The sequence below is a fragment of the Typopeltis vanoorti genome, chromosome 18 (genome assembly GCF_054136105.1).
Source record: "Typopeltis vanoorti isolate ZY-2024b chromosome 18, IOZ_Tvanoo_1.0, whole genome shotgun sequence".
Taxonomy (NCBI): Eukaryota; Metazoa; Arthropoda; class Arachnida; order Uropygi; family Thelyphonidae; genus Typopeltis; species Typopeltis vanoorti.
In genome coordinates this window covers 49,831,498-49,858,074 of record NC_143566.1, presented here as the reverse complement: position 1 = coordinate 49,858,074, position 26,577 = coordinate 49,831,498, and the positions used below count along the sequence as shown (strand labels likewise).

At 37.3% G+C, this 26,577-nt stretch overlaps 1 protein-coding gene across 1 annotated transcript in view; it reads right to left on the bottom strand.

Moving 5' to 3' along the window:
* Nucleotides 1-6,549: 6,549 nt before the first annotated feature.
* LOC150096657 (beta-alanyl-dopamine/carcinine hydrolase-like) overlaps nt 6,550-26,577 on the bottom strand; it is a 239,900-nt gene continuing 219,872 nt past the window's right edge. The window contains exon 9 of the mRNA XM_090408553.1: nt 6,550-6,734. Within this exon, the coding sequence (XP_090264679.1) occupies nt 6,631-6,734 (104 nt within the window). The 3' untranslated portion in view covers nt 6,550-6,630. The remainder of the gene's footprint in view (nt 6,735-26,577) is intronic.

The window sequence follows — 26,577 nt, the reverse complement described above, 5'->3', positions numbered from 1 at the left end:
GAACGCTTCCTTCTTTTTTAGGAAGTAAGATGTCTTTTGCCATTGGCAGTTCTTTCTAAAAAGTCAGTTTTGGTCCACTGTAGAGCAAGGACTGCTAAAAAAAAAAAAAAAAAAAAAAAAAAAAAAAAAAATTCTCTGATATTACACATAAAATCAGATCAGCGTCATTCTATTAACAGTATTTTTACTTAATTTATAACTTATCTTATTTATAAAATCACGATTTATTTATTATTTTTTTTTTCATAAAAATCATAAAATTAACTCGTGGAGATCAAGTTTTGTAGTGAAGGAAACAATCTCATTTAAATTAATATTATTATTATTACCGAAGACCCCATGGAGTCAAAGACTCGTCTAGGAGGTCCTTTTATCATACACACAGCTCATCAAACATTGAGAAGACTCTGTTAAGCAAGAGTCTACCAGATTTCTTGGTCTTCGAATAAGTTCAACAGCTTCAACTGCTATTTTCAGTGAGGAGATGGTTTCATTTTCCTCCAATTCAAGGTATGTATCTTTCCTCCTCTCACAACTGCATTGTGGCTCGTCAAAACATGTAATTTTGCCTTATCATTTTACCTCAATTTATGAACAGAACAGTTGGCTGGGGAATCTTTTTGTGATGATCCCTGGTCTAATGGTTAGCACGCTGGAATTTGAATTCAGCGATGAGAGTTCAAATCTTGGCAGAACCTAATTTTTTGTTCTGGTGGTAGCTCAGTTGGCAGAGCAGTAGACTGTAGAGACTATACAAAATGCAGTAATCCATAGGTTGGTGGTTCAAATCTGCCTCATCAGAAGTTCTTTTGGTGAGTGGGTGGAATGCACTGCCTTACTCACTTGTGGGTTCTTCATCTGTAAATGAATTTAAGAAGAGGTATGATAGATATTTTGGGTCTCACGCAATGAGTCTACTGACTCCATGGAGATACCTGTAATAATAACCTAACTCCTTCGTAAAATGAGGCCTTCCTATATGTATATATAGGGATTAAAGTTATATAATTTATTCTTACTGATGTGTTCTGTTAATGGAATGTGGGAAGTAGCAGATGGCTTGAATTCTCCCTGAACAGTGACCAGCTGTATGTATTTAAATACAATAATACTGGATGACTTGAATACCTCTTGGATCCTAACCTATTTCAGTTGAGCATCATAATCCTGGCACTTTTTTTTTTAGATAAGATGAGAACTGTACTTAGTTTCCTGTAACAATCAGTGCTACAAGCCATGTCAATAACATCTATGAGCAGGATCCTTTGATAGGATTAGATGCTTTTTTGTATAAACTTATGGTACTCTGCAGTACCTTTTTAATAACAATAATTATTAAAGCTGTGTCATCTACATTTTGGCACTTAGTAATGCCATCATCAGAAGTAAAATATTAATTTAAAGCAACAATATAGGTACATGATTCCAAAGGAAAGTAAGAAATACTTATCTATGTACAACCACAATACAACCTTTATCTCCTCTTGCATTTGGAGGAGATAAAGAAGCTGTGAGGAGTGCAAAGAAGACTTACGAAGATTATATCAGGATTAAGAAATGTAGATTATGAGGACAGATTGAGAATATGTAGACTACAGATTTGAGTTAACAGAAGAAAGAGGATGATTTAATAAAGATATATGAACTTTTGAAATGGGTGTTATTGGCTCACAAAATTTTTTATTATATGAATGGTGGGATAACATGGGAGGGCATCTTTTCTGCATGATTAAGGAAGGGATGAGAGCTATGATTTTCAAGGAGCTATTCTGCTTGCTAAATGCTCCTTGAAAATCATAGCTGTTTGTCTGTTGAAGTGATAAGCGTATCTATTGCAAATGATTTTAAAAGAAGGTTGACAGCTGGTTTGGGTGACGTCTAAGCCTCCTTTAAAAGTCCATGACTCCCTGGAGGTATCAGATAATATTTGAGAGATATTCTTGATAGATGGCTATAAAGCAAAATTGCTTTTGCTTTTTTCATCCCTTCAGCCTAGAAAGCCTTTTGAAAATGAAAATTGCAACAATTTGTTGCATTTTTCAGAATATTTAGTTATTAAGGACTGCGGGAGATAAGTAAAATTACATGTTCAGAGTTTTCATATGTTACTAGCATTAATGTAAAAGCCTCCGTAGCTCAGTTGGTATAGATTTATGGATGAAATCCCCATCCTTGTGTTATGGATGGGGATTTCAATTCCCATCCATAACATGAGGAACCTTTATCTGGTCTCTTTTGACTAAAGATGAGTTAGCCAGTCTCATACGGAAGGAGAGGGTTTTTTCACCTGGAAACTTGGATTTTTGGGCCAGTTTGCCCTCAGAACAGGCAAACTGGCCCATGAACACACACGTGGATCTACGATCATAAAATACATACTTAATTCCTCACTAGGAGGACTCAACCAGTCCTAAGGAATGAGCATGGAGAATCTAATACAAAAAAATAAATTAATGTAAAAGTAGAATTAAAACATTTAAAAAAATACCAGTTTAAAAAAAACAAACTGCAACTTAGCTAGGTGGGTAATATAATTTCATGTTGCTAGGTTTTACAAAGAACAGGTGCACTGCAATTTGAAGTCCTTATAAAAGTTTGTTTTATTTTCAACCAATTTTACATAGCTGGGTAATAAAAATAACTTTCATCAATTAAATGTAATTTATTTTTCCAAAGATTATGATCCTGTCAATTTTTATATCAATTCTATAGTAAGTCAATTTTAAGTTGCCATCGTAAATTATTTATGGTAAAATAACCTAATGGTTGAGTGATGGATAACTTCAATGGTTTCTGAAGCAGAAAAATGGCTGACAGCAATATTTTTCTCATTGATGGGGGGAGGGGAAGACTAGCTGTGATACAACTTCTTGTGTTGTCAGTTTTCAGATTTTTCTTTAAGCAGCTTACCTTATGTTCAATTTCTTCACTAGATACACACACACAAAAATGTACCAGCAATGGTGCTAGAAAAGCAGAGCAGTTTTCAGTAGCTCTTTGCAAGCTTGCCAATCTTACCATTTAAATTTGTTCACCAATCTGTGAACAAACCAGATCACCTTTGTGGTTAGCCAGATTAACAGTTCTGTTTTTACACTAATGAGGCATCACTAAAAACTTTTTTTCTTTTAAACATTATTATTATTGTTTTCCAGCTGCTGTTATTGCATGGCACACTACTCATGATTCTAAAAAAAAAAAAAAAAAAAGTCTTGATAAGTCTTGATAAATATGCTGAAGGATACAACAGAAAAATTGCCCTTTTCTTCATTTTCAAAAGGCTGTCTTGACTGAAGGGATGAAGATAACAATGGAACAATTTTGTTTTATTGACACCCATCAAAAGTATGTCTCATCAAATGTCAAAATTTTATCTAGCCTAAACAATTTTTTTTTTTTTTAAATAGAAGGCTTTAAACAATATGATTTTATTATTTTGTGACACCTTGAAGTCCAAAGACTCGTCGGGCACCCACTCTACAACTCAGACTACCACTACCATTATCTACACCAATGGCATCCACTGTCCACCACCACTAGTCTTTTTATATCTGTAAATTGAGTTCTGAAGGTCAAAACCCTGCTCCCTCTGTATGAGATCAGCTAACTCACCTTCAATTGGAAGGAGAAAAAAAAAAAAAAAACCTCCACTACCATATTCCTCTCATCGTGACAGGAATTGAACTTAGGCCTTTTCAACTGAAGGGAGCAATGCACCATTGCTCTTCCAATTGCACTCTGGAGTGGTTAAAAATAAGTGATTTTGGGTATGAATGATCCACTATGTATAAATATGAAAAAAAAAAAAAAATCTAACTCAGGTTTTTAACCCAGGGCCTACAGGGTCAAGTACAAAACGGGAGGCAGGGGATCACTTGGAACACCTAAAACAACTGGCTGCCATCTTAAAAAAAATGCAAATTAATTAAATCAGTAAATCAGCCATGATTAATTTTAAAACCTCAATTGTGAAAATTCTGTGGATTTGTCAAATAAAAATTGCGATCATAATTAATAGGATTGTGGCAAAATTTTGAAAAAATATTTTCCATCTTGAGGACAATTAGCTGATTTTCATCAAAATAGGAACTATACTAGAGGAAGTAGGGGAGACGAGATCTGCAGTTGATGATTGATAGAAACCTGAAATTTAGGGGACATATTACAAAGGTGGTGAAGGTAACACAGAGGATTGCTGCAATAATGAGAAGGACGCTGACCTGCAGAGATAAAACAGTTATCGTTCCGTTGTATAAGACTCTGATCAGACCACACATAGACTATTGTTCACAGATTTGGTCCCCAGGATTTGAAGGGGATAAATTAACTGTGGAAAGGGTACAAAGGCAGATAACAAAGATGGTTTCAGGATTGTACAATGATAGTTATGAGGATCGGCTGAGAGAATGTGGACTGCAGAGTTTGGTGGATAGAAGAAGGAGAAGTGATATGATTGAGACTTTTAAGCTGTTGAGAGGTGGTTACAGGGTTGACACTGAGGAGTTCTTTCGCTTGGTTGAACATCATGAAGGAGTGATGACAAGGGGCCATCCATGGAAATTATGAAAGGAAGCTGTGAACAAGAGGGTGAGGAGTGGTTTATTTGCATGGAGGGTGGTTGAACCATGGGATGCATTGTCTGATAGAGTGGTGAGAGCAAGAATGGTCAATGAGTTTAAGGAGTGGTATGATAGACTTTGTGTTTCCTAAGAGGGACCTCCCATGATGAGTCTTTTGACTCCATGGAGGCCTGAATAATAATAATTATGCAGCTTCAATTTAATTTTTTATTTCACATAGAATAACGCTGGAGAATAAATATCTATTAAAGTATTATTTGCAATTTGGCATTTTAAGTCTAACTTCTAATTTGCAGTGTTGTTTCAATGTTAAGGAAAATTATAGGAGTGACTGGTGGGTTTCTACTCATAACTAGGATTTTGGTTTCTTGCTATTTAGTTATATTTTTTTTTAAATTTCTCCATAACTACATAACATTTTGCAGTTGTCACTGCAATATCATCTGTAAATCTAATCCAGAGTCCACTTTGGCTATTAATGATATAATATAATAGATACTATATGCATTTTTATTTCATTTATAACTCCTTCAGTATATAAGTTAAAAATAAGTGGGAACATCTCTGCCTGACTTCTCTTTATGTTTCCAAATGTGTTCTCATTACTTCAAAATCTAGCTGTTTGTTCTGAGTACAAGCCATCTATAACTTTTCTGTTGCTCCAGTCTGTGTTAGCTCTTTGCATACTTAAAAACAATATTTTTCATGTCTACTCAGTCAAATGCATTCTTCAAATCTATAAAAACAATGTATCCTTCCCCTACCTCCATTCTATTTTCTATGATTTATTTTGGACAAGAATAGTTTGCCGATCTCATACGGAGGTAGCAGGGTTTTTTTTATCCCGGAAACTTGGGTTTTTCATCCCACATACAGACAAATCGGCCCTTCAGAACACACGCAATTTACCGACAAAAAATACTAGCTATGGTGGTATTTTTTGTCAGTAAAGCGGTGTTAGTGGTGGATATTTTTTATCCACCACTAACACCAAACCTCTACTACCAATTATGTAGATGATTGGTAGTAGAGGTTCGGTGTGTTAGTGGTAGAGACAGAGAGTTATATAATAGGTGTCTTCCCACGATGAGCCTACGGACTCCTTGGAGTTGTCATGAATAATAATAATAGTTTCCCTTGTCCCAAATGTTTTTCTTAAATCTAAACTGGTCTTTATTTGGGATCCATTCTGTTTTGTATCATTCTAAGAATTTATATATGGGTAATCTCTTGAAGCCTGTGACAATAGATTACCCATGCAATAATGTTTGCAATCTATCACAAATCTTATTAATTTCATAAGATTATTACTATTATTACATAAAACCTCCAGGGAGTCCAAAGAGTTGTAAAGTGCCTACTTTACAACTCTCCTTCTCCACCACTCCGCCAATCCACCAGCCACAACTACCTTCATCATTTATACCAACGGCATCTACCGCTGGCTACCACCACTAGTATTTTCACAAAAAAAACATTTATGACCAGGGTGGGATTCGAACACTCAACCCTTTGGCTGGAGAGCAGATATGCTAACCACTCAGCCAACCAAATCAGCAAAGAATGTTACATTCAACTGAGATTAATATTTTAATAGCAATTCGGCTGTAAGTTCACTTTCTCAATGAAAAAAAAATCTAAAACTCCCAAAAGCTGCAGAAAAATTTTACATTGTTCAACAAAATCCATTGTTGAGGTGAAACAATGGATTTTGTTCTTTTTCTGTTGCTTTCTGGTATGTGAACATATATATATATATATATATATATATATAAATGCAAATAAAGAAAAACATGAAAATTGTGCTTTAATTCATATTTATTAACCATGTACAAAATTACATATTCAAGTTTCTTCACAGAAAGATTAAGATATCTAAAAAGATTCTGACTTTATAAATCTGAAGGACAATTATGGAATAAGTGGAAATTTAAACATCAAGAACAGTCCCTTTATTACAGGTTAAAAAAAAAACTAGCTGGAAAATCTGAGTAAGTATTGGGATAAAAAGGTTTCTCACAAAAGCACAGTCCTTGACACATTTTCAACTTTAGTCAGTTTGCAATGCATCTATATGCCGACTCACAATGTGAGGTGTAGTCTTTGGATTGTCTGTAAACAACTTCAAAGTCTTTTTTTCTAAATTAAATATACCTGAAATAATTTATGTAAATGATAATTTATATAAATGCTAAAATAAAAATAGACAATACACGCAATAAGTATTTAACATTTTAAGCTAACATATAAGAACAATTCAGATGCTTTCAAGCAGTTATTCTTAAACAAATATTATGAACTATATAGTTTTAGATTTTCAATAACAGAATAGTTACCTGACAATGTACATTTTCTCCCTCTTTTGATTTAAAAAAAAAAAAAAGCGTATTTCATATGTTGGAGTTATTTTAAGAGAGAATTTTACAAATAAGATGAATTTACTTAAAGCTATTATGTGTGATGGACAACACATGCTTCTGCTTTAAAATGACCAAATGGTAATTAACTTTGTTTAAATTTGCAATATTTAATGCAAAATTATGAACAGAATAATTTGTATTAATACATCTCAATAGTTAAAATAATAGCCCATATATATTCTTATATATGGGCTGATTACTGAAGAAAACTGCACAAAACTTACAATTAATTTAATTAGCACAACCAGGGCCGTTGCCAGATTACATCGTGCCCTCAGGCAAACAATTAAATATCGCCAGTGATGGATTATAAGACAAAAATATATGAAAATCTCCAATTGCCAATTATCACAAGAGAAACATTAATGCAAAACAATTCAGCTAATGCCTTTTTATTCCCGTATACAAAACGATTACATAATAATATATTAATTAAATGTTTGGTCTACGGGGATATCACATAACAAAACTGTTTATAAGTTCTAAATTTAAATTATACGCTATGTCCGACCTATCGATATAGTTGCTAGACCAAGCAATCTTTCTTGGGATATTGCTGGCTGCAAATATTTTTAATCAGTTTAAGTTTGGAAAAACTTCTTTCCGCACTTGCTACGCAAACAGGAACTGTTAGCGTAGCGATGGCACCTACTGCAGCATGGCTGAACGAGCGCCCTTAATTAAGCTGCGCCATGAGGCAGGCTGCCTCTATGCTACACCCTGTCAACAGTACTGAGCACAACTATTATGTTTTAGTGCACCAAAGTGAGAAGCTAGTCATTTTTCGCTTCAAATTCTTGTGCACATGCATTCAGGCAATATGGATATAAATGTTTATGAAGAAAGGATTACAGTTGCATGAAGTAGATGAACAGCTGAATAACAGTCATCCTCAAGAACATACTGAATAGCAAATTGCTTTCCTGCTGTGGATGGATAATTCAGATATTACTGTATATAATGGTCTACCATGAATAAGACTACTGTGTTCTTCTTCTTCTGCAGCTTTTTCCCACTTAAGTAGGGTTGCTGTTTGTGGTGAGTGTCCTCCACAACCTCCTATCTTGGGCTGTAGCCACATCCAAGTTCTTCATCCTCAAGTCCTCCTCCACTATCTCCCTCCATCTATTCTTTGGCTGTCTGCACTTCCTCCTCCCTTGCACATCCATCTGCAAGACCTTTCTTACCACATACTCTTCCTCCCTCCTCATCACATGACCAAACCATCTCAACCTTGCCTCCTGTATCTTTTGCTCCTAAGTTCGTAACTTTCACCGTTCCCTTTACATAGTAATTTCTCGGACGATCCTTTCTGGTCACACTGCACATCCACCTAAGCATTCTCATCTCTGATGATGTTATTTTTCCTCAGGGCCACAGTTTCCATAGCATACATCATAGCTGGTCTCACTACTCTCCTGTAGATTTTGCCTTTTAGATTGATCAGCACCCTCTTATCACATAGCACTCCAGCCATCTCTCTCCAGTTCCTCCATCCTGCATCCCACTTCCTTCTCAGCCTCACCATCCTTTTTCATTGTTGAACCTAAGTATCTAAAGTCAGTGACCATTTCCTTCCAGCTCCAGATCTGTCTCCTGGCTGCCATCCATTTTGCAACACATATATTCTGTCTTATTTCTGCTCAGTCTTATACCTTCCAGCTCCAGATCTGTCTCCTGGCTGCCATCCATTTTGTAACACATATATTCTGTCTTATTTCTGCTCAGTCTTATACCTCTCTCTCTTCCAGTACTTTCCTCCAACTTTCCAGTTTAGCTGCCACTTCTTCTCTGGATTCTGCACACAGCATGATGTCATCTGCATACAACATAATCCAAGGTGCATCTTCTCTCACTTCCTCCATCACCACCTCCATCACAATATTAAACAGGAACGGACTTAATGCTGACCCTTGATGCAAGCCAACTGTCACTGGAAAACTTTCTGTCTCTCCCAGGCAGGTTCAAACTCTTGTCTTCACATTTCTGTACATCTCCTGCACCAACCTGACATATTTCTCTGGTACCTTCTTCTCCCTCAAACACCTCCAGACTTCTTGCCTTGGCACTCTATCATATGCTTTTTCCAGATCAATAAAAACCAGATGTAGCTCCCATTGCTTCTCTTGAAACTTTTCAATCATCCGTCGTCGATTGACCCAGCATGAAGCCAAATTACTCCTTTGCAATCTCCACCTCCTTCCTCAGTCTTCCATCAAGAACCCTCTCTAGGATCTTCATTGTGTGGGACATCAACTTTATTCCTCTATAATTCTTACAGTCTTGGGCATCCCCTTTACTCTTGTAGATAGGGACAAGAGTACTTTCCCTCCATTCCTCAGATATATTTTCCTGTTGATAAACTTTTATTAACAAGTCCCATAGCAGGTCAATTCCCTCTCCCCCCAGTGCCTTCATCCATTCTTCATCCTCTTTATGGCTTCCTTCACTTCCACTCTACTAATGTTCTGCACCATCCTCTCATAAGGCTCCTCATTGTCTCTGTGAGTCCTTGCATTTTCTTCATTCAAAAGTCCTTCAAAGTATATTCTCCATCTGTTTCTTATATCCACATCCCTCCTTAATACCCTTCCTCCAGAGTCTTTGATCTGCCTCACATGTACGATGTCCTTTGATGCCTTATTTCTACATTTTGCCAATCGATAAATCTTTCTCTGTCCTTCCTTTGTTTCTAATTGATCATAAAGGTCTTGATATGGCATGGCCTTTGCATGTGCAACAACTCTTTTGACTTCTCACTTTTTCTCTCTGTACTCTTCCACTCTTGACTCGTCCCACTTCTGCTTTGCCTTCCTCTTAGCCATCACTGCTTCTTGTACATCATTATTCCACCACCAACCCTCCTCAACCCTCCTTCTGCGGTCTAATCTTTCCGGATGTTTCACCAAGCACTCAATTGCACAGCTTAGAATTACTTTTGAATTATGTCTCCACCAGTCTTGTACACTTTCTAGTCCATCCGAAATCCTCTCTAACACCTTCTCCCTAAAACGGTTCCTCACACCCTCTTCTTTTAAGCGACACCACTTAATTTTCTTCCTGAATAATATAAGCACGTAAACACAAGAAAGATATTTAAGTAGCCAAATATTTCGGTCTGAAAATTGCAGACCATCTTCAGTGGCACTACAAGAACAGTTTTAAAAAATAAAAGGTGGAATACTAACAATAGATCATTTAAAAATAGAACAAGCCACATGATGTTATATCACTAAGTATTAAAGATAATATTTTAAAGCAGAGACATGATTGAAATAAAGATATTAATTAATAATATTAAATAACATAAAATTAATATGAATCAATGAGTTATCCTGATTAGAATTTCCCAGATTTTTGATACAGATATAGTTATTCTGATTCAGGTTAGGATGATGGAGTAATGCCTCTACGCTTTCTTTGAATGAACGTTCAAATTTATAGCAGGATCTATGTAAGAGGCGAGTTTTTGACCAAAGGATGTTGTGGTTAGTTTCAATCCCATGCTGAGCCAATCCAGATTTTTCAGGTTTGTTGTGATGAATGGAGGATTGATGTTCTTGGATTCTTTTTTCAAGAGAGCATCCAGTTTGTCCAAAATAGGAGAGATCACAGTTGCAGGGAATTTGATAAACTCCAGGAAGAGACATAGTGATCCCTGCAACTGTGATCTCTCCTATTTTGGACAAACTAGAAACTCTCTTGAAAAAAGAATCCAAGAACATCAATCCTCCATTCATCACAACAAACCTGAAAAATCTGGATTGGCTCAGCACAGGATTGAAACTAACCGCAACATCCTTTGGTCAAAAACTAGCCTCGTACATAGATCCCGCTATAAATCTGAACGTTTATTAAAAGAAAGCGTAGAGGCATTACTCCATCATCCTAACCTGAATCGGAATGTATATCTGTATCAAAAATCTGGGAAAGTCTAATCAGGATAACTTATTAGTTCATATTAATTTTATGTTATTTAATATGATTAATTAATATCTTTATTTCAATCATGTCTCTGCTTAATAATATTCCCTTTAATACTTAGTGATATAACATCACGTAGCTTGTTCTATTTTTAAATGATCTATTGTATTCCACCTTGTATTTTTTAAAACTTTCTTGTAGTGCCACTGAAGATGGTCTGCAATTTTCAGACCGAAATATTTGGCTAATTAAATATCTTTCTTGTGTTTACATGCTTATATTATTCAATCTTTATGTCACAAGTATCCCTAAAATATCTAATTTTCTTCCTCCCATGGCTTCCAAAAGTTCTTATCTTTGACTTTATTTTCAAGTCTGCGCACAGCAGCCAGTGTTGCTGCGCCACCTGATCTGTTGGGATTACCTTACAATTTGTTACTGCCTTAAGATGTTTTCTTCTAGTCAAAATGTAGTCAATCTACATGATTGATGTCATTGACTACAATCTGTAGTCAATGACAATCAATAAGACAACTATGTTACATTAATAATATGCTATCAACAATTTTACTCCAAATTAGTTTGTCAGAACCCCATTGTGAGATCTTATATTTTAGTTTTTTAAGCTAGTCTAATTGCATCAATCTCCCAATATCTTGTCTTCCTCCAGATTTTGTCCTCCCATCAAATAAACATCCATATTCATAACTTTCCTTGCCCATTCTTCTGAAGTGACTGTATTACTACTGTGGAATAGTGCTGATCACACATTCTTGAATGCTAAAAATGTCATGAGTTTTCCCAATATGTTAAAAATATCTTAATTTTTCATGTGATGGCATCTGTTCATTTCCCCAATTTTTTTTTTTTTTTTTAATTTCCAAAATACCGTGACTCTGTGACTGGCTATCAGATAGGTATCAGAAAGTTTTATATGGCAGTGCAGTATCTGGAAAGAGGAAAGTCACTAGTGCTGTGATGCAGAGGTCTGTATTGAAGCCATTATTGTTCAATTTGATGCCTTATTTCTACATTTTGCCAATCGATAAATCTTTCTCTGTCCTTCCTTTATTTCTAATTGATCATAAAGGTCTTGATATGCCATGGCCTTCGCCTGTGTAACAACTCTTTTGGCTTCTTGCTTTTTCTCTCTGTACTCCTCTCGGTCCTCTTCCACTCTTGACTCGTCCCACTTCTGCTTTGCCTTCCTCTTAGCTATCACTGCTTCTTGTACATTATAATTCCACCACCATATTATAATGATGTTGGGATGGATTTAAATGGTGATGTGTTACTGTTTGTAGATACAAAATTGGGGAGAGAGCAGTGTAGAGTCAGGCAGATGTGGTTGTACAGGATGACTTGAATAGATTGTATGAGCAGGTAACAGTATGGAACAGTCAGTTTAATGTCGTCAAATGTAAGGTTTTGAAATGTGATAAGCAACAGTGGGATGTTAAGTATACAATTGGTGGGAAAACTTTAAGAGGTAGAAGAGCCCATTTCTTAACTGTCAAAAATGAAGGAGAAGAGTGCCCATAAACCTTTATGAACTTCGAAGGAATTTCTTTTGGCATTAAACCTTCTTTTTACAAAGAATTTTATAACTGCACAATACTCAATTTCAATATGGATACAGACACCTAAAGTGTTGTCTGTATCCATTTCAAGGGATACAGACAACACTTTTCCTTCAGACAGCTGTATAAAACAAATTCAAGGAGTTCAAGACGTGGTATGATAAACTTTGTGTTTCCTAAGAACGACCTCTCACGATGAGTCATTTGACTCTATGGAGGCCTGGATAATAATAATGGTTTGAACACTGTCTTGTACACCACTAGTTAGTGTTTTGGCTAATTTCTCCCTTATTCTATATAAATTTATTCATTTGACTTCCTACCATGTCAACTTTACTTATTCTATTATCTATATCCATATTTAATTTGCCATTGTCACTAAAAATTGAAATTTTTCTTATTCTATAACTTCTCTTGAGAATGCACTTGATTTCTAAACTCCTGCCTATTTTATTTTTATTTTTTTTTTAAATTGCTGATTTTCATGCCAAATTTTTTATAACAGTTATTAACTTTAGTTAAATAATCCTGAAGACTTAAGTTTATTTAGAAGTAAAACATTGTCTGAATATAATAGAGGAGAGTTGAATATCTCCAATTTTGATATTATTTAATGTCATTTGAGATCATATAATTTCTTTCATAATGTGATACATGTAGAATGAATAAAAGTGGAGCAAGGCATGCGCTGTGCCTTAACTTCATTTTACATCAAACTATCTTTCTGTACTTATTTTAATGTTAACTGCTGATTTACAAGATTTTAGGCTGACTTAAATATAGCTGATGTATTGCTCTGTATAATATTCCATTCACCCATAAATAATCTGTAATAGTTGGAACAGCTTTTCTCTTAAATACTAATTCCTATTCATATATTAAGACTTTAGTGGTTGGAGGAAATTATGTTGGAAGTTTAATGGAAAGTATCAAATAAAAACTATTTTAATTCTATGCTAACCACTCACCAGCCAAAAGGCTGCGGGTTTGAATCCAAGCATGGGCATGGATGTTTGTGATTGTCTTTGAAAATACTAGTGGTTGTGGTCAGTGGTAGATGATGTTGGTGTAGTTGCAGTCAGTTGGTGGATTGAGTTGTGGCAGAGACCGAGTTGCAGAGCAGGTGCCCTCCCTCGATGAGTCTTTGGACTCCCTGGAGGTGTCTAATAATGATAATAATAATAATAATATTTCATGTCACAGAGACATCTTCAGAGAGTACAAACTAACGGAACACACACAAAAGCAACATAATACTAAATGAAATATGGATATAACACTTGTCCTATCCAGGTCTGATGCCCTTTGTGAGCATCTGTAGGAGACATTGCTTGTAAACTGGGATCCCTGAGAATTAATAGAGTGAAGTTATCCCCAGAACAAAGTGTGAGCTTGAGTGGTTCAAGAAACACCTGGCAGATGAGACAGAAGTGGGAGATGCAAGAGGAAAGAAAACAGTCTGAATGAGTGAAAGCACGAGAATAAGGATAAAATTTTTGTATGGTGATTCATTGATAAGAGGAGTACTTGACGATGTGATGAAACTGTATTCCTGGCACTAAGATTAAGGCTGTTGCTATTGTAGTAAAGATGCAGATAATGAAGGTGAAAGACTTTATTTTGGCTGGTACAAATGATTTAGCAAGTGACAAGGGTGACATACAAGAAGATATGAAAGAGTTGCTGGTGCATGCAAGAAAGAAGAGTGAAAAAGTGCGAGTTTCATGGAAGGAAGGATTTATACAAGATGGATGGCTTGCATTTGAATGGATTTGGAGTCAGGAGTCTTGAGAAAGTGTTGTTCAGAGGCAGGGAACTAGAATGTGTATTTGGATGCAGGTGAGCAGTCTAAGTAGTGGTTAGTAAGTGGGAGAGTGTTCTTAACTTTAGTGGGCTAAGAAAAACAAGGTGTAAAGGAAATTGTGGGATTAAGGGAAGAAGGACGGCAGTTTCTGGGTTGTTTGAAAAGTTTGGTAAATTTCCAATAGATGGTGACACAATTCCTTCATTCATACCAGTGTCAGTACGTATAATCTTTTTCATGACCCTGACAAAATTTTAGCCATGTGTGACATGTAGTTCTCATTTGGCAAACATTTAAAATGACCGTGTTCGCATTTTTCATAAAAATGGAGAAAAACGAGTTTCATGCAGTGATAAAACACTTTTATTTGAAGAAGTGGAGAGCCACGCAGATCATGGGGGGACTCTGCACCAGCATTAAAGATTATTTATTTTTGAATAAATGAGTTTATATGTGGTAAGTCCATCGAAGATGAAGCACGCTCCGGACACCCGACTGAGGTCATTACGAAGGAAATGATTGACAAAATCCATGGTATCGTTATGGAACACCGGCAAGTGAAACTGTGCGAGTTGCCAAGATTGTAGGCATTTCAACTGAATGGGTGTATAATATAATATAATATTCTGCATGAAAAATTGCACATGAAAAAGCTGTGTGTACAATGGGTGCTGCGATTGTTGACTGTCGATCAAGAAGACATTTCAGTGCAGTGTTTGGCAATGTTTAATCGCATTTCACAGGATTTTTTGCATTGCTTTGTGACTGTAGATGAAACTTGGATACACCACTACATACCTGACTCCAAGCAGTAGTTAAAACAGTGGACAATGCCTGGTGAATGGGCACCGAAAAAAACGAAGACCGTTTTGTCAGCTGGGAAGGTGATGGGCACTGTTTTTTTGTATTCCTAAGGAATTGTCATGATAGACTATTTGGAAAAGGGTAAGACAATAACAGGAGTCTATTATGTCAATCATTGTTGGATCGTTTAAAAGAAGAACTGAACAAAAATGGCCAAGATCCCACAAAAAAGTGCTCTTTCATTAAAACAATGTGCGGTCCCACATATTGCTGTTGCAATGACAAAATCGTACAAATTGAGGTTCAACTTGGTTCCACATCACTGTGTTACGAACTTGGCTCCATGTGACTTCTTCTTGTTCCCAAACTTAAAAATTTGGCTTGGTGGGAAAAAAGTTTTCTTCGAACGAGGATGTAATCAAGGCTGTCAATGACTATTTTGCGCAATCTGACAAATCCTACTTTTTAGATGGAATGAAAAAAAAATTGGAAACTTGCTGGACCAAATGTGTAGTCCTCAATGGAGACTGTGTTGAGAAATAAAGGTGATCTTTTCCAAGAAAAATGTGTTTAAGTTATTTTTTTTTTACCAAACTTTTCAAACAACCCTCTGGAAGATAAATAGCCATACATGAGTATCAAAGAGAGGGAAACATATATGGAATTATAAGACAGGTGATTATAATAGTCTTAGACATCAACTTGGGGAAGTTACATGGCGGGAGGAATTGGAAGGCTGGGATATCTTTAGTGCTTGGGAAATTGTGAAGAAATATTTGTTAGCAACAATAGTAAGCTGTATTTCAAAAGTGAAGAAGAGGACACAATTTGGACAGGAACTGCATGTGAAAAAGAAGCTATGGAAGAGATATAAGAAGACAGGCGAAGAGCAGATGCATGAAGAATATAAGACACAGGCCAGGAGAGTGACTAGCATGGTAAGGAAGGTGAAACTGGAATATGAGAAGAGATTGGCCCTAAGATCCAAAGAAAATCCAAGGGAATTTTTTAGCTATGTGGCCAGTAGGAGGAGAAATGATTGTGGAAAAATGACATTGTGGGATAAAAATGGGAATAGAGTGACTGATGCAGAGGACATAGTGGAATTATTCAATGAACACTTTATTGGTGTACTAGAGGGGGGGTATGCTCCCCTGCCGCCTATGCCCCCCCACCCCCGTGTTCCAGACTGGTAGGCCGGTTCTCCTTGAATTCTGATGACTCGAAGGGGGGGGGGGGGTCCCCCGAGTTCTGGACTAGTAGGCTGGTTCTCCTTGAATTCTGATGACTCGGAAGGGGCATTCCGCCCCTGGTGTCCAACCCTCCGATTACAGACTGGTCTACCAGTCCTTGAATTCTGATGGCTCGAAAGGGGGTTTCCACCCCCGATGCCTACACTGCCCAACCCCACCGAGTTCCAGACTTGTAGGCCGGTTCTCCTTGAATTCCGATGCCTCGACACTCATGGTAGTTTCAAAACGTTTCAAAAAAATGTGATATACAAACGTGACCATGACATAAAAAGGTTATCATTTTATATATATATAAGATAGATTTCGTCCTGGAGGAGTAAATTTTAATACTAGAGGGATAGGGAAGGTTCGGGGTTTAGAGGTGCAGGAGGAGAGCGTGTTCCAAATACTCTGGATGTCAGTAAAGCTGTGGAACTGGATGGTATTTCACCACGAGTTTTGAGAGAATGTGCTAAAGAACTAACAGCTCCTTTGATCTGGCTTTTCAAAGAAAGTCTGGCTATGGGAAAGGTGCCCAGGGACTGGAAGGAAAGTAAGATAGTGCAATTGCATAAGGGCAGTAGCAGACTGGAAGTGTCTAATTATAGGCCAGTTTGTGTGTCATCAGTAGTTGTTAAGGTTTTAGAGAAATTCGTTGTGGACCATATACAACACTGGGCAGATGAGGGTAATGTTATCTGTGAGAGTCAACATGGATTCGTGATGGGCGCTCTTGTTTTAGTAATATGCTAGCCTTTTATAATACAGTTACAAGAGCAGTAGATGAGGGAAAAGCATTATACTGCCATTTTCTTGAATTTGGAGAAGGCATTGGACAGGGTGCCCCATGATAAGCTGATATTTAAGTTGCAGCACATGGGTTTGGATGTCAGGTTGGTCAACTGGATTCAGAATTGGCTATCCGATAGGTATCAGAGAGTTGTGTATGGTGGGCAGTTTCAAAAGAGGCAGAGGGTTACAAGTGGGGTTCCACAGGGCTCAGTATTTTATATCAATAACACTGTTCAGTGGATTGCAGGGGAATATTCAGTTGTTTGCAGATGATGTGAAGCTGGGAAGTGTTATTAGTAATAGCGCAGATGTGGTAGTCCTGCAGGAGGATTTGAATAAGCTAGACAGATGGGCAAATGAATGGGGTCTCAGTTTAATGCAGCAAAATGTAAGGTTTTGAAGTTTGGGACACATCGATGGGGACACTGTATACTCTCTTGGAGGAGTTGTACTAGAGGAAGTAGGGGAGACAAGAGATCTGGGGTTGATGATTGATAGAAACCTGAAATTTAGGGGACATATTACAAAGTGTGGTGAAGGTAACACAGAGGATTGCTGCAATAATGAGAAGGACGCTGACCTGCAGAGATAAAAGAGTTATTCCGTTGTATAAGACCCTGATCAGACCACACTTAGACTATTGTTCTCAGATTTGGTCGCCAGGGTTTGAACGGGATAAGTTAACTGTGGAAAGGGTACAAAGGCGGATAACAAAGATGGTTTCAGGACTGTACAATGTTAGTTATGAAGATCAGCTGAGGAAATGTGGACTGCAGTTTGGTGGATAGAAGAAGGAGAGGTGATATGATTGAGACTTTTAAACTGTTCAGAGGTGGTTACAGGGTTGACATTGGGGAGTTCTTTCACTTGGTCAAACAGTGGGAAGGAGTGATGACAAGGGGTCATCCCTGGAAGTTACGAAAGGAAACTGTTAGCAAGAGGTTGAGGAGTGGAGGGTGGTTGAACTGTGGAATGCATTGCCTGATAGAGAGTGGTGAGAGCTAGAACGGTCAATGAATTTAAGGAGTGGTATGATAGACTTTGTGTTTCCTAAGAGGGACCTCTCACGATGAGTATTTTGACTCCTTGGATGCCTAAATAATAATAATAATAATAATATATACACACCTGGCCAAAAGTTATAGATATTAGTGAGATATGATTGACGAGGATGATATAGGAATAGAATGCAAAGGATATATTATCTTCAGAGAGGATAGGGGGAACAGGATGGGAATGGGTTTTCCTAATGATGGCAGACAAATTGAAGCCAAAAGAGAATAAAGTACATCAAGGGAGAGATGCAGAAGATAGTTCATTTGAGGCTATCTGGTGTGAAGACAGAAGCCAACAGGAAGAAATATGTAACCCATGGGGTATAAAGGAGAATGTAAATGACATGCACTGTCAAATTAGTACAATATGTGCAGGTCAATAATTATTATGGGAAATTTCAATTATGGGGACAGAGAATGGGAGGAGGAATGGTCACAGGGGGCTGCTAAGAGATATTTATCTGAAGCAGCATGTAAGGGAGGGGACATAAGGTTTGAGAGTGCCAGATGTGATCACAGGATCAGAAAACGTAACAGTAACCAATCTAGCTACACTATTCCCCACTTGGAGAAAGTGATCATGTAGTGACCTGGGATTTTTCCAGACATGCAGAATTTTCTGGTAAGAAAGGGTATATATGGAATTACAAAGCAGGTAATGACAAGCCATGGAGTCGGCTTTTCAAATTCTTATGCAATGGCATAAGAATTTGGTGGGAGAGATGGTGCATGGGAGGTAGTCAAGGGGTGCTTGAAAAATACAGTATCAGAATGTATACCCAAAGTCATGAGGATAAATCAGGTAGAAGCTAGATGGATGAATATCTTCATTAAGCAGGAATTGAAGACTAAGAAAAGCACGAGGAGGGATTATAAAGAAAAGGGCAATTAACATACCCATGAGAAGTACAAGGCACAGGCAAGAAGAGTGACATACATATATATGGAAGGAAGGCCATAGCTAATTATGAGAAAAAGCCAGCTGATGAGGCAAAAAGAAATCCTAAAGAATTCTTTTGCTATATGGCAAGGAAAAGGGAGGAATAACTGGAAGGATGACTTTAAAAAGTGCTAATGGCAAGGAGGTAACAGAAGCAAACCAAATAGTTGAAATACTGAATGAGCATTTTGCAGGATGTACCATCTAGGTGACGATGCTGCAATGCCAGATGTGACATTAACTGATGGGAGAATAGAGGTTGAATGAAATGGAGATGAATAAAACATTGCAGAATCTCATTGTGAACACAGCCATGGGATTAGATGGTATATTGCCTGTGTATTACTATCAGCTCCTCTGCCCAAGCTATTTAATTTAAGCTTACGTACTGGGAAGGTACCAGTGGAGTGGAAAGAGGACAAAATAATCCCACTGCATAAAGGGGGCTCCAAGACAGAAGTAGAAAATTACAGACCAGGAGTGGTGGTTAAGGTATTAGAGTAATTTCTAAAAGACATCCATGACTTGGGGATTGGAATATGATATAAGCGATAACATGGTTCTGTGAACTAAATTAGTCAAGAAAAGAATACAAGATTGGATAGATGAAAATGGGATATTGTATGGGAGACAACATGGTTTTGTGAAGGGTAGATAATGCTTCAGTAACTTGCTCATGTTTTATAACACAGTGACGGCTGAACTGGATAAGGGTAATGGGTTTACAGTGATTCTACTGGACCTTGCAAAGGCCTTTGACAGGATACCACATGGAACTCTAATCAGTAAACTGGAGCAGATGGGGACGGATATAGGATTGGTAAGATGGATAGGAGGGTGGTTGATGGAGAGATACCAGAGAGTGGTTTATTCAGGAATTGAGTCCAAAAGACGGCTTGTGACTAGTGGTGTGCCGCAGGGCTCTGTTCTTGGACCACTACTTTTCAATTTGTTCATCAATGATATAGGAAAGGATCTGAGAGGAAGTGTTCACTTGTTTGCTGATGATGCAAAATTGGGTAGAGCAATTGTGAGTGCACAGGATGTCAAAATCTTACATGATGATTTGGATAGTTTGGAGGACTGGGCTGCGGAAAATGGATGTAATTTAATGTGGCAAAGTGTAAGGTTATGCATTTTGGGGTGAAAAGAATAGCAACAGTATATCACATTGGTGGAACCGTACTCCAGGAGATTGATGAGGCCAGGGATTTGGGAGTGTTAGTGGATAGGGAATTGAAGTTTAGGGGGCACATTGCAAAAGTGGCTAAATCAGCTCATCAAATCACTTGGCTTCTGAAAATACTTTAACAAGCAGAGACAAACAAGTTATTGTTCCTCTGTATCGAGCCTTGATAAGACCCCATCTAGACTACTGTGCCCAAATATGGGCGCCAGGGTTTCTTCTTGATGGGGAGGAGGTAGAGAGGATCCAGAGATGAGTGACCAAGATGATAGCAGGTCTGTGGAATGAACCTTATGAGAACAGGTTGAAGATTTGTGGGTTGCAAAAATTGGTCGATAGGCGGAAAAGGGGTGATATGATTGAGACATTCAAATTACTGAAGGGTTTCTATAAGATTAATCCAGAAGATATTTTTGAGAATAGGACTGGTGGTGGGAGGACTAGGGGCCATACATGGAAGCTGGGCAAGAATGTGGTTAGCGGGGGTGTTAGAGCTAGGTTTTTTACTTGGAGAGTGGTGAATGAGTGGAATAAGCTGCCAGAGTCTGTTGTGGGTGCTACGACTGTGAATGAGTTCAAGGTGAGGTATGATTGATACTGTCTGAATGTCAAATAGTTGTTCTTGACATGATGTTAGGGACTCCCTCGATGAGTCTGTAGATGACTTGGAGTTGCCCGGAATAATAATAATAATAATAACTATAGGTCTTGTGTTTAGTAATATGCTTACTTTTTATAATAAAATGGCAATGGAGTTGGATAAGCGAAATGACTACTTAGTGATATTGCTAGACTTTGCAAAGGCATTTGACAGGATTCCCCATAGAAGTCTGCATAAATTGGAGCAAATTGGGATGGACATGAACCTGGTGATTTGGATGTGAGGATGGCTATTGGACAGATATCACAGAGTGATTTATGGAGGAGTTCAGTCCATGAGAAGGCAGGTAATCAGTGGTGTAACACAGGGCTCAGTGCTTGGCCCTTTGTTGTTTAATGTTTAATTTGTATATCAATGATATAGGAAATATTCAGTTGTGTGCTGATGATGCAAAACTTGGAAGAGTGATGGTAAATGAAAGTGATGGACAGTCCTGCAAATACTTAAATAGATTAGCAGTATGCATTAGAGTAAATGGCTGCCAGTGTAATGTGATGCACTTTGGGAAGAAAACACTAGTTGTGTACTATATTGATGGAAGTGAACTGCAGGAAAAATCAACATGCCAGGGACTTGGGGATGACTGGAGACAGGGAGTTGAAGCTTAAAAGCCATATTGTAAAGGTAGCAAAAACAGATTACATGGTTGTTGAAGAACACACTAACAAGCAAGGACAGAGAAGTTATTTCTCCTATATAAGGCCACATCTGGACTGCTGTATGCAGACATGATAGGAATTTATAAGTTGTTTAAGGGAATTTATAGGATTGACACTGAAGACTTTTTTCAGTACATAGCAAGAAAGGGAGAGAACAGGAAGGGGAGGGCTCATCCATGAAAATTATGCAAGAGTGCAGTAAGTGGGTGGAATGGGTTGCCATCAGACTCATTGTGGGATCTCCCACAATGTCTTCTGACTCCATGGAGATACCTATATAATAATAATGTTTACCGTATTTTAGGAAGTTTCTTGCATCTGTATTTATTTAAATTAGGCTGGTTTCTGAGAACAGTTGCAGATTCTAAAAATAACTTTTCTTTTCTAAATTTGCTGCGATGGAGCATGGTGTTTTATCCAGTTGAGCCTATGAGTAGTTGATGCGTAGTCTACAAAGATCAGACTAACCAAACTAACCAACTATAGTCATGATTGTAGATGTATTTTTCGTGTTCATCAATGTACAGATGGTGGCTGATCTATTTATCTGTCCAAAGTGTGCAAACTTGCAAGAACAGGAACTTTATATACACCAGGAAATGAGAGAGCTTATCCTTAATGAGACAGATAAGGGTTAGCTTGTTTCAGGTAGGGCTTAAAAGCTGGGCAGATGGATTGGGAAAAACTGATTATTTTTTAAAATTCTGTAGAAACTGTAGCCATTGAACACGAAGGTGTCATGTATATGATTGAGTTCTGTTGAAAGAGGCTTCACTGGAACGAGGATTGTAGGCTCTATTGGTCAGTTTTAATGATGCCATAATGGGGAGGGGGAATTTTTGAATATATCTGTCTGTCTGTATGAATGGGTTTGTGTATGCTGTGAAAGTGAGGTTACCATTAAGAAGGCATATAACTAAAATGTCTCAGAAGTATTTTAAACATTAGACTATTTTTAGTTTCCTTTTCCATCATAAACCAGATTCTTGGATGGAGACTTGAGGTGACAGGAAAGTAATGTTTGGACCACAAGGACAAATAGTAAATGCATTAGACTTTCCTGTCACCTCAAGTCTACATTCAAGATTCTCGTTTGCAATTCTTCCCTCCTCCCATCATCCCACTTGCCAATTTTCTTGGTCAGATAGAGGGAGACTGAGTTTATAGCTCATTTTCAAAATTTTCGATGTAAAAATTAGCAAGTGGGATGATGGGGGAGGGGACAGAAAAATTCATAGCAGTTCCCTCCATCTGTAAACTTTCTTCCAAAGAAAGTATCTGGAATGGATGGCAAAGAAAATTAGATCAAAGATATCAGAAGGAAATCATTTGGTTAAAAAGCAAGAGTCGTGAGAGAGTGTTAGGTGGAGCAATTGAAGCATAGATGTAACGAAGAATATGCATGAAAATGTGTGTGGCACAGTAGAAGACAGGATTGAGAGAGAGAGAGAACAAAAGTGACAATAAAAAGAATAGTGGTATGCTAGATGTGAAGAATGAAGAGTTGGCCATAATGCAGGAGACAGCATGGTTACACAGGGTGCTACTACAAGGGATGAAGTGTGAGCTAGAGCGAATGCAGAAACATTGAGTGAGTCAGCTGAGAACAGAAAGAAAGAGGTACAAGAAAAGAGAAAGGAATGCTTGACTAAGAGAGAAAGAAAAATTAAAGAGAACCTTGTATGGTGATTCTATTATAAGAGGTGCTCTTGAGAGAATGATGAAATTGTGCTTCTCAGGTGCAAAGATTAATGATGTTAGCAAGGTTATTTGAATGCATAAGGGTAAACTTGCATTCAAAATTCAAATTTAGAGTTGATTGTTTGGGCTGGAACAAATGATTTTAAAAGAGACAAGTATGGTATGAGGGAGAAAATGAAAGAGTTACTAAAAGTAGCAAAAGAAAAGAGTTAAGAAAGCGAGCCTGTTGCCACAGTATAACAGAGTTGAGTTGAGGAGGGCCATGATAGGCAATGAGTCGATGCATTGGTTATGTAGGAGGAATGATGTGAAGTGAGTTTGTTGAATAAAAGGACTTATATAAGGTGGATGGTAAGCATTTGAATTAGCATTTGGTGTTCAGAGTATGGAAAAAAGGGTAGAATGAAGTTCAGACTGGATGTGCAAGGGAGACTAGAGCTTTTTTTATTGGGGGGGGGGGGGCTGTTGAGCAAGTACACAGATACCAGTGAGGCATTTAAGTGTAAAAATGTAAAAACAATGCCTAAGTTGTTATCAATAATAACAAACCAGAACAGGAGTTCGTATAAAACATAAAGACAGCAATGGGCCTAGTGGGGCTTTTGCATTTTATGTACACTAATGCCAGGAGCATTTGGAACAAGAGGGAGGAGTTTTTTGGCACTGGATAGCTCATCTTGCCAAAATGTTATTGGCATTAGTGAGAAATGGCTGACAGAAGATGATATAGTTAGTAAGATAGAATGTGAAGGATATATTATTTTCAGAAAGGACAGAGGAAAAAAAAGGGGGGGGGGGGATAGTATTGTTGATGACAGTTGAACTGCAAACCAAAGAGAGTAGTAGTTCAATTGCAGATCAGTGAAATAGTGCATTTGAGGCCATCTTCTTCTTCCTTTCCAGGTTTATAGGCCAAGTGGCCTGTTCCGGACTCAATTCCATCTTTTTAAGGGTCTTCCTCTGCATTGAGTACCTTTTGGGTGGTAATTTAGAATTTGTTTAGGTATTCTGCTTCTATTCATTCTTAGTATGTGTTCTTTCCACTTTTCTCTTTAGCAAATAACTGTTTCATTTAGGGAGGTTGTAACTCCAATCTTTTTTCTGATTTTGCTGCTTTTCATTTTGTCCATTATTGTGACTCCTTCAGTTCTGCGCAGAAATTTCATTTCGGATGATTCAATTCTTCTTTCATCTGCTTTTTTTATTGTCCATATCTCACTGCCATAAAGTAAGATTGGTTTAGCTATTGTATTGTAGATTCTTATTCGTGTGTGTACATAATTGGGTTTAAAAATTTTATTTATAATGCCTGTTACTTTTAAAAAGTTTGATATCTTTGAGGCCATCTGTAGAAAATCTATAGTTGGTTGTTACTATAGGTCAGAGGATGTGAAGGACAACATGGACTGTTTTTTTTTTTTTAGAAGATCCTGTCAACTGCACCATTAATTTTTTTTAGATTCTTTATTATATGTATATATATTTATTTTCCCCCTTAAAATATATAAAAATAAATTCCCCAGGCCTAAGTATTTGGTGTTGCTATGCCACATACATGAAAACTAAGTTTTCTTTTTATATATTTTATTAAAGTGTGTGTGTGTGTGTGTGTGTGTTGTAGTTTCTATTTACTTGGCTTGTCATCATCATCATCATGCAAATCAAGGATTTAGGCCTAGCATGGCCTGTTCCATCCTTCGAAGTCATCGTTGAATCGTTTAAGAGGACGTCCTGGTTTTCTTTTTCCTAATGGCTTGTACTTTAAGGCTTGTTTTGATAATCTTTCTGTTTTCATTCTTTGAACATGTTCCATCCATTTATGTTTATATTTTTTAATTTTTTCTGTTACTGGTTCTTGGTTTAATTCTTTCATATATATATATATATAAACACAACATAAAATAAGTTTGTGTGGCACTAGTGTTGCAAGTGAGCATAGCCAGGGCTGTCGGCAGATTAGATTGTGCCCTGAGACAAACAGTTAAATATTGAACCTGATGGATTATAAGACAAAAATATAAGAATGTTAATGATTCCAAGTAATTTTATAAGCTAGGTTTTAATCCTTTTCCCAAGTGAAGCAAACAAACAAACAAATAAGTCAAGTTTGCACCTGAACATAGTTCAAGTCTGAGGCAACTCGTGGTAAAGGTGGAGTAAGCTCCGATCACTTTCCTTAGTATTTCCCCCCTAATGCAAAGCACATCCCCTTGCAGAGATGTACGATGCTATGCATTAAAGGCAAGGGCCACTACCCAGATCGGTTTTGACTTTCATTGAGGTATCGTCAGTGGGAGCCAGACCCATAAATGCCAAGGTTGAAGTGATGCAGAGCTTATAGATTTTACCTAAACAAGTTGCCACAAGGTAGTTTGACCTTATTAAATAAAAATCTCAGGATGAGAGTAAGATGTAGAAAGTTTTTTAACTTGGGTATACTATGTTAAAGATACCAAACAATTTTATAAGCTAGGTTTTAATCCTTTTTCCCAAGTGAAGCAAATAGATAAGAAAATCTCCAATTGCTATTTTGTTTTTATTACAAGAGAAACATTAATGCAAAATGATTACTTAATAACATTAATTAAATGTTTTCTCGACGAGTATATTGCACAATAAAACTGTTTATAAGCTCTTCTAAATTTAAATTATAAGCTAGGTCTGCCTCTATTGACCAACCAATCTTTCTTGGGACATTGCTGTTTGCAAATAATTTTTAATCAGTTTAAGCTTGGAAAAACTTCTTTCCGCACTTGCTACGTTAATAATTCCTGTTGGTGTAGCGACATCGTCTACCGCAATATGGCTGAACGAGCGCCCTTATTAAGCCACGCCATGAGGCAGGCTGCCTCTATGCTACACCCCGTTGACCGTACTGAGCATAGCAGTAGTTTTGAGCTGTGATAAAAAAAAATGGTTTTAATTAGCATATAGTGTGGCTTTTTGTTGCAAATTGTGCTGCATTTTTTTTCAGTTTGGATACAAGTGTCCTTGGTGATGTTGAAATTTTTTATTGTTTATATTGTGTTTTGCTACTTGTTTGTTGTACTACTTCAGCTTCTAAAGATAGTCCATAGAGAAACGTATATCAGCAACATGGAAGGCCTCTGTATGAAAGTCTGGCTTTGCCTTGGATTTTTCGCAGTGGATGTGTTGTGAAAACTGCTATATGTATGCACTGAAAAATGTGAAAGATCTGTGGACTGTCTAGGGAAACGAGAAGAAGGAAAGCGTTAGCA